Genomic DNA, 12392 nt, shown 5'->3' with positions numbered 1-12392 from the left:
GAAACAAGTTTGTTTACATTTATGGGAGATACTGCTGCCTGCTTCTTATTTGCAATGTCACCTGAAAGTGAGAACGGGCACTTGCTGTACGGGGGGGAGGGGTGGAAGAGGGGGGCTAATGTCAGGGTGTCCCCCTCCCCCCTGCTCCTGCACCCCACTTACCCCATTTTCCATAGAGCAGGGGGGATACACAACAGGGCTCAGGATGGAGGGAGCTTGCTGGCAGCAGCTGAGGTCTCAGCAAGCTGATCTAATTAACAAGGCAGTGTACTTAAAGGGGAAATGCACATCTCTCTCACACACACACACACACTCTGTCTCTGTCTGCGATGCTCTCTCCCCTCCCTCCATTCCTGCTGCCTTGTAGAGTGTGAGAGTTAACCCTTGAGGGCTCAGCCAATTGCTAGTTCATCATTTAGCAGTAAGGCATTCCCTGGGAAATATCCCACCCTCTGACTCCTCCACCAAGCTTCACAATCATCATCACTGTGTACCAGTATTAAATTGTTTGTTTAAAACTGTGTGTGTGTGTGTGTGTGTGTGTGTGTGTGTGTGTGTGTGTGTGTGTGTGTGTGTGTGTGTGTGTGTGTGTGTGTGTGTGTGTGTATACAATAGTCTTTTGTCTGGTGAAAAAAAATTCTCTGGAACCTAACCCCCTCATTTACATTAATTCTTATGGGGAAATTGGATTCGCTTAACATCATTTCGCTTAAAGTCGCATTTTTCAGGAACATAACTACAATGTTAAGTGAGGAGTTACTGTACCTTTAAGAGTAACAGACTGAACAGGAATAAAGCCTGGGTATCTAGCATGTGAGTATAGGGCATTAAACACTAGGCTGCTGGGCAGACCAATGTTTATCAAACTGGGCTCTTGGCATCAATTAGAGTGGGGAGCCTTTTTCATTAAAATGCTTTTCAAAATGGAAGTAACTATTTTCCAAATGCACTCATTCTAAGAGATATATCTTCTGTTTAGGGTAGGATGGTACTGACACTGCTAATCCTTATTAATGCTAATAAGAATGATATGTTTAACTCTCAAAACTGGTGGGAAAACAATGTTTTAAATTATTAATATTGTGACATGCCCAGGGTACAATCTAGACTGATGAACACCTGAGTCACCTCAGCCCTTTAACGTGGTGTGCCCTTTACACTGCTTTGCTGCTGTAGTCACCACTCCTGGTCTTCTCTCACACAGCCTCCCGCATGTACGTCACTCCCAGCTATATTGTAGGAGTGCTGCAGCCAGACACTCTTGAATTACACTGCATTGTGAAACCAGCACATTCCCAGTCCTAGATTTTTTCCCCCCAGAAATGTGCATCTTGTACTGCTCTGCCTTCTCCTGGACAATAGAAGCTCACATCAAGTCCATCATTTTGTTAATAGAAATGATATACACAAATCCTGTATCCCAAATGGATTTTCTAAAACACTTCAATTCAAGCACACTGGATTAGATAAAAACAAACAAAACAAGCTTAGTAACTACAAAGAGACAGATTTTAAGTTAACACAGGTAATGAGGCATAAAAGTCAGAATTGGTTACCAGGAAACTAAAAGTAAACTGCAACTAATGCCTAACAAAACTAGTGTCAATTCCAAGCAGTTTCTCTCACTACATGTTTCAACAGTTCTACTGACTGAACTACTTTCAGTCAGGATCTCTTCCCTACTCCAATGCTGCTTCCTTTGTTCTTCAGGTGTCATGAATACCGTGGGCAGAGAGAAAGGGAGGGACCTTTTGGGTTGTCTCACCTTTCTTTTTATAGCCCTCTCCCTCCTTTGAGAAGCTTCTCCAGCTGGGAGCAGTGTGCCAGGCCGTCTCCCTGGAAAAGAACCCTATGCTGTTTCTTTGCTAAGGTCTGGTTTACACTATAGACCTATATCGGTATAACTACATCACTCAGGGGTTTGAAAAAAATCTAGACCTTTGAGCAATGTAGTTAAACTAACCTAACCCCCTCCCTGTGTAGACAGCACTATGTCAGCAGGAAAGCTTCTTGGGGAGGTGGTTTTACCACGTTGATGGGAGAAAAAACAGTTACCTTTTCCGTAACTGGTGTTCTTCAAAATGTGTTGCTCATGTGTATTCCACAATAGGTGTGCGTGCTCACCATGTGCACCGGTGCCGGAAGTTTTTCCCCTAGCAGTACCCGTAGGGGGGAGCGCCCCCCGCAACTCCTAGAGTAGTGCCTGCCTGGCGCGGTATAAGGGGAGCTGTGCGCTTCCCCCCACCCTCAGTTCCTTCTTGCCAGGCAACTCCAACAGAGGGGAAGGAGGGCGGGATGTGGAATAGACATGAGCAACACATCTCGAAGAACATCAGTTACGGAAAAGGTAACTGTCTTTTCTTCTTCGAGTGATTGCTCATGTGCATTCCACAATAGGAGATTCCAAGCTATATCTGTTGGAGGTGGGTAGGAGTTCACAAGTTTGCAGGATGGAGGACAGCCCTGCCGAACCCGGCGTCATCCCTGGTTTGGGAGACGATCGCATAGTGCGAGCTGAACGTGTGAACCGACGACCACGTGGTGGCCCTACAAATGTCCTGAATGGGGACGTGGGCCACAAAGGCAGCCAACGAGGCCTGTGCCCGGGTCGAGTGTGCCCTCACAATGGGGTGCGGGGGAACACCCGCCAGCTCATAACAGGAACAGATGCACGAAGTGATCTGAGTGGAAATCGGCTAGCCCCTCGCGCGCTCAGCCGAGGCAACAAACAGTTGCAAGGACTTTCTGAATGGCTTAGTCTGCTCAAGGTAGAAAGTCAGAGCCCGCCACACGTCGAGCGTGTGGAGGCGGCGGTCCTCACTGGATGTGTGAGGCTTGGGGCAGAGGACCAGTAGAAAAATGTCCTGACCCATGTGGTAGGCGGAGACCACCTTTGGGAGGAACACGGGGTGTGGGCAGAGCTGGACCTTGTCCTTATGAAAGACCGTGTATGGCGGTTTGGAGGTCAGGGCCCTGAGCTCCGAGACTCCCCTGGCCAACGTGATTGCAACCAGGAAGGCCACCTTCTATGAGAGGTGAGACCAGGAGCACATGGCCAGTTGTTCAAACGGGGGCCCCATGAGACGAGCCAACACCGGGTTTAAGTCCCACTGTGGAACTGGGGGTCTAGAATACGGGAAAAAATGGTCTAGACCCTTAAGGAACCGGCCAATCATAGCATGGGAAAACGCCGTATGTCCTTGCACTGGCAGATGGAAGGCCGATAAGGCCACCAGGTGCACCTTGACGGACGAGGGCGCCAGGCCCTGGGCCCTCAGGTGGAGGAGGTAATCAAGGATAAGCTGGATCGGGGCGGTCACCAGGGAGACACCCTGGTCTGCCGCCCACCTAGAAAACCGGGACCACTTCACCAAATATGCACGGTGAGTGGAGGGCCGTCTACTTCCGAGGAGGACGTGCTGAACTTGCTCTGAGCACGTCCTTTCCTCTCCACCTAACCATTGAGCAGCCACGCTGCAAGGTGAAGAGCCGCTAGGTTGGGATGGAGGAAGCGGCCCTGGTCCTGTGAGAGCAGGTCCGGGCAGAGCGGCAACAGCCACGCCGGAGCTACTGCCAGGCCCGTGAGGGTCCCGTACCAATACTGCCTGGACCATGCTGGTGCAATCAGGAGGACTCGGGCCTTGTCCAAATTTATCTTCTCCAGGACCCTGCTGATTAGAGGGAACGGGGGGAAGGCGTAGAGAAGCCGGCCTGACCAGGACAGGAGAAAGGCATCAGAGATAGTGCCCTTCCCCAGGCCCCCCCTGGAGCAGAACCAGGGGCATTGCCAGTTCTGTCGAGTTGCGAATAGGTCCACCTGAGGAGTTCCCCACCTTCGGAAAGCCAGTGGGCCACTTTCAGGTGGAAGGACCACTCGTGTTGCAAGGAGAAGTCCCTGCTCAAGCGATCCACCCTCTCGTTGCGGGCGCCCAGTAAGTGGAAGGCCTTCAGGTGGATGTTGTGGGCTATACAGAAGTCCCACAGCCTGAGGGCTTCGAGGCAGAGGAGTGTTGTCCGTGCCTGTTGATATAGAACATTGAGGCCGTGTTGTCTGTGAGGACCTTGACTACTTTGCCCTCCAGGTGCGAGCGGAAGGCCATATACGCCAGCCGCACCGCTCTGAGCTCCTTGACGTTTATGTGTAGGGTCAGAACCTGAGCCAACCACAGGCCTGGGGTCTGAAAGCTCCCCACATGGGCCCCCCAACCCAGGTCTGATGCATCGGACACCAGCTCCAGCGACGGGGCCCCGTCCCTGAACGGGATCCCTTGGAGCATGTCGTTCGGGGTGGACCACCATCACATGGAGGTAATCACAGCATCCGGCACGGTGAGGACCTTCTCCATCCTGTCCGTGGCCTGGGAGAAATTCGAGGCCAACCAGAGCTGGAGGGGCCTCATCCTGAGTCTGGCATGACGGACCACGTATGTGCACGCCGACATATGACACAAGAGCTGCAGGCAAACCCTGGCTGTTGTCACCGGGAACCTTGTGACCGAGTCGATGAGACCTTTCAGGGTCTCGAACCTGTCTGGCAGGAGGGAAGCCCTGGCTGACACTGCGTCCAGGAGCACCCCAATAAACTCTATGCGTTGGACCGGGACTAACGTGGACTTGGTGTTGTTTACCAGTAGGCCCAAGGCGGTGCACGTGGACAGGAGGAGCGCCACATGATCCCTCACCTGCGACCAGGAGGTGCCCTTGACAAGCCAATCGTCCAGATAGGGAAATATCTGTACCCCCCGCCATCTGAGGTAGGCCGCTACCACCGACATGCATTTTGTAAACACTCTGCGGGCAGTGGACAGTCCAAATGGGAGGACCGTAAATTGGTAATGATTCTGTCCCACCACAAAACGGAGGAAGCGCCTGTGCCCCTCCAATATGTGGATATGGAAGTACGCGTCCTGTAGATCGAGGGCAGCATACCAGTCCCCGGGATCCAGGGAGGGGATGATGGAGGCCAGGGAGACCATGAGAAACTTGAGCTTCACCATGTGCTGGTTCAGACCCTGTAGGTCCAGTATGGGCCTGAGACCCCCTTTTGCCTTCGGGATTAGGAAATAACGGGAGTGGTACCCCTTGCCCATGAACTCCTCGGGCACTGCCTCTATCGCTCCTAGTCCTAGGAGCCGCCCCACCTCCTGCTCGAGCAGAACTTCATGCGAGGGGTCCCCCAGGAGGGACAGGAGGTGGTTGGGAGGGGAGGAGGTAAACTGGAGTGTGTAACCCTGGGAGATGGTGTTGAAGACCCATCGGTCCAAAGTGAGCCAAGACCATTCTGGAAGGAAAGCATACAACTGGTTGGAGAAGGGAAGCTTTATTGGGATTAAGTATCAGAGGGGTGGCCGTGTTTGTTGCTTTTTACAGATCCAGACTAAGAGTCCTGTGGCACCTTATAGACTAACAGATGTATTGGAGCATAAGCTTTCATGGGTGAATACTCACTTCGTCAGATGCTCTTGGGTTCACATGCGTATTCACATGGGCATTCACCCACGAAAGCTTATGCTCCAATACATCTGTTAGTCTATAAGGTGCCACAGGACTTTTTGTTGCTTTTTATTGGGGTTGGATCCCTGATGAGGACTGGCAGGTTGCCCCCGAGCATCCCGTCAAAATTGCCTTTTCCCCGCCTGCTTGCCCTTGGAGGGTCCAGGCTGGGGGGCAGGCCGAGACCGACTGTGAGGGCGTCTCTTATAGTCCCGTTGCTTCTTATGGGCGGCCTCTTACTTCAGGAGGGTGGCCAGGGTCGGAGTCTGCTGCGGCTTGATCTTAGGTTTTGCCGGAGCCGGGACATAGAGACCCAGGGTCTGGAGGGTCGTGCGGGAGTCCTTCATGCCATGCAGCCTTGTATCTGTTTCCTCTGCAACGGAGCTTTCCCATCAAACGGGAGATCCTGCACGGACGATTGCACCTCGCTGGAGAGCCCGGAGGGCAGGAGCCATGACGAGACAGCCTGAAGGAAAGCCCGAACTGTCGTTGCCCCTTCCTCCACCAGCGCCCTGAATTCCTTCTTATTGCGCTCCTGGAGGGAGACCTCAAATTTAGGCAGGGAGCCCCACAGTTTAAATTTGTACTGACCCAAGAGGGCCTGATGGTTTGCCACTCGTAACTAGAAGCTCAAAGATGAATAAATTTTTCTTCCGAAAGAGTCCAGCCTCCGAATCTTTGTTCTTTGGGGTTGGTGTTGGCTGACCCTGTTGTTCCCTGTGGTTGACTGACTCGATCACCAGGGAGTTGGGTGCCAGGTGGGTATATATATACTCATGCCCTTTAGTGGGTACAAAGTACTTGCGTTCTGACTTTTTTTATATATAGGGGCCAACGAGGCTGGTGTTTGCCACAGAGCATTTGAAATTTTAGCAACCCCTTCATAGAGCGGCAAGGCCACCCTACCCAGTGCTGATGGGAACACCACATTGAACAGGGAGTCCGAGGGCTCCTCCATCTCCTCTGCCTGGAGGTGGAGGCTTGCTGCCACCCTCTTTAAGAGCTCTTGGTGGGCCCTGAAGTCCTCCTGTGAGATGGAGGGAGGCGGGGCTGCAATCGCCTCTTCTGGGCGGAGCGAAGAGACCAGTGCGGTGCTTTGGGTGTTGGCCGGCACCAGAGGATCCACCACCTGGTCGGACTCCAGGCACAGTACCGAGGACGATCGTCCCACCAACTCCTTTGTCAAGGGTCGGAAGAAGGAGGCCGACGGTGCTTCCGAAGCTCCGGCCACCGAGCGAGCTCCCACCGGGGGCCATGGTGCCCACTGGTACCACTGGGCCGGCCACGACACTCAGTGCCACTGCACCTGCTGTGGCACCGGCGGGGCCGGTTGCCCAGGTTGGCTGGTCTGGCCACAAATGGAGACCGGGCTGATGTAGGATCTGCTGCTGTCTCTTGACCAGGAGAAGCGGCAGTGCCGGGATCTGCGATGGTCACGGGACCGCAATCTCGACGTGGAGGACCGGTACCGACGGTAATGGTTGGTCCGCGAATGGCCTCAACGGGCGGACCCGCAACGGTGAGGCGCCAGCGATCGACACCCGGGGCTGCGGTGCCTTGGCGGAGACTTGCAGCAGGAGCCCGAGCAGAAACGGCGTCGATGACCGTGCCGTGACTGACTGCGGTACCCTCTCCGGGATGAGGACCAACGACAATGTCCACCGTGGTCCCGTCGATATCCGCTCTCTGAAGAGGACCGGTGCCGCGAGTCCTGGCCAGATGGAGCCCAGCCCAAGAGTCTGGTTGGCGTCGAGGGTGATCCACGTGGACTCTGCCGTGACCGGACGCTGGGCGGTGATCGGCATCGGGAACGTTCCCTCAACCGAGACCGGTACCAAGCGGGGGGCGACTGCGGAGATCCCAGCGGAGGCTTGCCTCTGGAGCGTGGGGCCGACATTGGCGGCGCTCCAGGCACCGGCATGGACAAGACGTCCCGGGCCGCCTGGAGGGCTTCGCACCAGGCAGGCGCCACTCCAGGGGTTACGGGGGGCGCTCCCCCTACGGATAGTGCTAGGGGGAAAACTTCTGGCACCGGTGCACGTGGCGAGCACGCACACCTACTGTGGAATACACATGAGCAATCACTCGAAGAAGAATTCTCTCCTATCGGCTTAGAGCGTCTACATTAAAGCACTGCAGCTGCGCCGATGCAGATTTTAAGTGTAGAAGTTCCCCAAGATGTAGATTTTTTGCCCATACCCCCTTTCCTGCCAATAAATAGCCACTTAACAGGTGATGGCCCATTTGACCTTGTTTACACCTGGCTGAGGTGTCAGCTTGCCCTCTGTCTCAGAGGAACTGGTTTGAACACGCCCCAGACTTGAAACAAGTCTTAGTAAAACCATACAGTGGAATCTTATAACTTTACATACGCTGCCACATATTTTATCAGGACACTACCAACCAGCACATTCTGAGTTTTCAAGATACCTTACACGGCATACTTTGTACAAAAATTATCACAATAGTGCGCCAGGGGTGAATACAGGGGTACAGACTGTCAAATATTCCCTCAGGAAGTAAGATTAAATACACTAGCTAGAGGTAGGCAAGTTCTTTGCAAGCACACACATCAACCTTGACTTACATTACCCCTGCCATTCATGTCCTGAGTCTCCATATGACTGTGACAATGAACCACAATCCAGACCTGCAGTATCCCTTAATACTCCAGTCTTTGGCTTCTACCGAACAAAGGTCTGTCATTTATGATGAACAGTGCTGTGGTATTGTTTGCACAATGAAAACTAGGATGGGTAGAATAAAACTAAGTTTTCCAATGTGATGATTTAGCTCATTTCTATAGTATTATTTCCCCACTCTGCTTACCAACTTCCTTTATGAAAACAATGCTATCAAACCAAATAATTTCAGAGAATGCTTGAGGATCAAGTTTGGGGAGTATGGAAAAGAGAAAGTTTGTATAGCATACTGCACTTGGACAACAGAATAGCCCTGGAATACCAGCACGAGTAGTGGCAGTATATTAATTATCAGTCTGTCATTCAGATCCTATTTCAGAAGTTAATGAAGCCACTTTGCAAAAGGGCAACCTCCTGAGGAGAAGAGTGTAAATAATGTATATGAAATGAGGGAAGTGGGGATGTGGGAAGAGAATCAGCACATCCCTGCAAGGTCGAGTTGGAATGCATCGCTAGATCGATGGCTGGTTCTGGCAGGGCTCTACTATTGAAAAGCCTGCAGCCCACTATGAGTCATAGAATGAATTAGTGCCAACAGATGTTGCTACAGGCACGTGGCTGACAAAAGGGAAATACTGAGTGACCAGGTTCAGGAATGTGATGGGGATAGAGGAGAATGACAACATTTCTTACAACAAACTTGCTTGAAGTAGTTATCAACAGTCTTTTCATGCTCCAACAGCCAATAGTTTTTCTTGCTAAAACAGTACAAATCAATTGGGAGTTTTAAAAAGACACTGTCTCATATTTCAGAGTGCAGCAGAATGAGAAATAGACATTTGTGGTAGACCGGATGTGTTTCCCTGCTTTTACATACCATACATCACTGGAGCAGACAGTCCCTAAGACACGGTGGTGTAGCAATCTATAAATTGTGGGGCCAGCAGAGGGAGCATCTTTTATTCCTTAAAAAGCATTGAGGTTTTTTGGATAAAATGTAAAGAAAAAAGGATAGTTGGATTCTCTCTCTCATAAAAATCTGAGGACAAATTTAATGTTTATGTAATGAAGGACTGGGAATGTGGTTTAAGCTAGGCATAATGTGGCCTGGTACCTTGGAAGCTTCCCCCTTGGACATGCCAGTACACCTCACTTCTGACATGCAGTAGCCTCTGTTTTTAGAGCCAGCTTTAGGATTTTGGGAGCCCACCACAATCTTAGATCACATCAAGAGCAATGCAATGGTTGTGTTCTTATTGCCTCAATGTATATCACTTCAATATACGGCAAAGCTGAGTCATGATGCAATATTCACAACATTTTGGGATGAATAGTAGCTTTACTTTATTTACTGTCCCTTTGTCCTCTGCCATCTGGGATGCAGATGCTCCCCTCTCAGTCTTTAAGCCACCATTCATTAAACTACCCATTTAACACCAACATCTATGAAATTATACACTGATCCTGCAAAACAAAAAACTGCTATGATTTCCCAGTAGCTCTTCCTCCTCATATGCCCGCAAGTCCCTTGATGTGTCTTGATTCCTACCTAAAACCTAAGGCCACAGCGTCCTCACACTCTTGGGGGTTTCATTGGCTAAAACCTGCATTGTCTGGTATGCCCGTCCTAGACTCTCTCAGATTACTGCCAATGCTCTCAATCCTGACTTGAGACCTCCCCCCGCTATTCCAATCTTGGATGTTTTTATTTTGTTAAGCAAAAATTCATGATAAAAATGTATGATGTGACAACTGGTTTAATTGATGGGAGTATTAACTAGTGACTACAAGAGCAACCAAGTAATTTTTTATTCTGACCTATGGAAAAATATGGGTGCAAGTCTCCAAGGGTAAGCATTGTTATCATAAACCACAACATATATGCCTATTAAGTATCTTTTCCACATGCATCGTTCTTTGTTCTAAAATCTCACTGGCCTTAAGAAGGCGTGTATAAATACCACAATACTTCCAATTATTAGTTATCTAGATTTGTTTATTTTTAAAATAGATTTTTCCCCTGGAGATCAAGTACACAACACACATACATTTTTTTAAGTGAAGTTTCACCTTATTTTGTACATACAGTACCACAACCCAGCTAAGTCACAATGTCCAGTTAGCACTGACCTTCAGTATATTTCGGCCATCAAATGTCTCCCGTTCCTTGAAAGATGATTTGCCTGTAGTTGCATTATTTTGCTCTTCAACTGTGAAAAAGTCACGAGAGAGAACTTCAGATGGGACAATACTTTGCACTGTCTTCCCCCTCTAAAGTCTATGTATCCAGTTAATAAAACATTTAGTACACAAGTCTCGCTTCATTTTTATGTGAGCAAAATTTGCAATTTAATTTAAAAAGGAAACACCCCAAATCACAAATATTGTTGTGAGGATTTTGTAAGGCTGACAGCACAATGTAATAGAATCAGCCGGGGAAAGCAGATTCCAATTTCTCTGGCCTGTCAGAAATTCAGCAATGACAAGCTCATGCATCTCCTGGGATACCACAAAGTACCTTACTGCGTATATGATCATAATGCAAAGCACATTCTTGACAGCATCTAGAAAATCTGGACTGGTCTCTGAGAAATGTCCCTGCACTTTTATTTATTTATTTATTTAATATATATATAGATAGACAGATAGATAGATAGATAGCTATAGATAGATAGATAGATAGATAGATACACACATATATAGATATATATATATATACATACATACACACACACACACACACACACACATATAGATATATAAAAATAAAACACACAAACAAAAGAAATACATTAAACAAACATTAAGGTTGCAGTCATGTCCAGAAATGTTAGGAACTGCAACCTTGTGTGTATGCACAATAATACTGTCTTTAAGTATGTGATCACATGCTATTTTTTCCATAAGACACCTCTTCCTCATTCAGTGAAGGATAGTTATTCAATATTTCTTTTTATCAACATTTAATGTATGGTCCAAGGCCTCACTTAACATAGATCATCCAAACCCTGCTGCACTGAATACAAAGTTATTTGTTTCCTCATAGACATTTCTATGGTGCTTCTACCACAGTATCTGAGTGCTTCACAAACATTAATGAATTTATCATCAGAACACCTGTCTGAGAACAGGTAGTATTACTATCCTCATTTTATAGCTGGTGAACTCAGGCACCGGAAGATTAAGGCCAAAACTGTCAAAAAAATTCCACTAATTTTCAATGCCTAATTGACACCCCTATGGTCTGATTTTACTACATAGCATCTTCCATATGCAAGCCATCTTAGAGTGCTTTATAAAGTAATGAGTTAGATAAGAAATAAGTTACAGCCTGCAAGTGCAGATACTGTTTTGGCAGAAATAGCAGACATTAGGCACTCAGCAATAGCTCATATTCAGCCTTGGACAGCAGAACCTCATTTAACAAGAAAGGGAATATTGATGAAAACAATGGAACTATTTTCAAAAGTCATATGGAATCTTTAACTTCTCCCCCAGAGATGATTATATAGGGCCATGGTTTAACTTCTCATCGAAGGTCAAATAATAATGAAGCACACCTGCTATTACTGCACTTGAATGCAACAGCAGTGTATATGAGTGTACTAGTGTAGGACTTGAATCAATTATCTTTTGGCCCAGAGCCAATGAATGCTATGAAGTGAACTGCAGCAATACCTAGACACACAATACCAGGGAACACAGCACTTCCAGTTCAGTGGTACTACTGTAGTTCAGATTTTCCAGAAGGGTTCTAAAGATACTCACGATTTGTGTCTTTCCTGAAGACAGTGTTCATGATGGTAGCATGGAGTTTCACCCTATCCCACTCCTTCATCATCAGCCCAGAGGTCACAAACTGCTCCATGAGTCTATCAGCTATTAGCTGTAATCTAAGAAGGTGGGGGGAGGGGAGGGGGAAGAAATAGGACTTTACAAAGCCAAGAGAAAAATACTTGTTTTGGCCACTTTTACTCTCTTGTCCAAAAGAGGGTAGTGTATGTGTAAAATGAAGTCTCGATATGTGAAGAGGAAAAACTGAGTGAAACTCTATTGGAAAGATAACAGACTAATCAAAATCCTGCCAGGCAAGACTAACTCCTTGTTTTTGTTTTTACTCAGTTGCTTTTGTATTTAGAGACAGGATAGTTTTTTGTTTCTTTTTTGGTAATGTCTGAGGGGACAGGGAAAAAGGAGAGCTCATGCAAATAAGGAAACAAATATAAAAGTTCTGGCTGTTTGCAAAGGCTCCTGGAT

General features: G+C 48.3%; 1 protein-coding gene across 3 annotated transcripts in view; it reads right to left on the bottom strand.

Moving 5' to 3' along the window:
- ASCC1 (activating signal cointegrator 1 complex subunit 1) overlaps positions 1 to 12392 on the bottom strand; it is a 61428-nt gene that overhangs the window by 18021 nt on the left and 31015 nt on the right. For all 3 annotated transcript variants that reach the window (XM_065407441.1, XM_065407440.1, XM_065407442.1), the window contains 2 exons: positions 11904 to 12028; positions 10266 to 10345 (listed from right to left, as the gene is read on the bottom strand). In XM_065407441.1, the coding sequence (XP_065263513.1) occupies positions 10266 to 10345; positions 11904 to 12028 (205 nt within the window). The remainder of the gene's footprint in view (positions 1 to 10265; positions 10346 to 11903; positions 12029 to 12392) is intronic.

Source organism: Emys orbicularis, chromosome 7 (genome assembly GCF_028017835.1).
Source record: "Emys orbicularis isolate rEmyOrb1 chromosome 7, rEmyOrb1.hap1, whole genome shotgun sequence".
In the NCBI taxonomy this organism is placed as follows: Eukaryota; Metazoa; Chordata; order Testudines; family Emydidae; genus Emys; species Emys orbicularis.
Note: the sequence above shows the minus strand (reverse complement) of the source record. Positions and strands in the feature narration are given on the sequence as shown.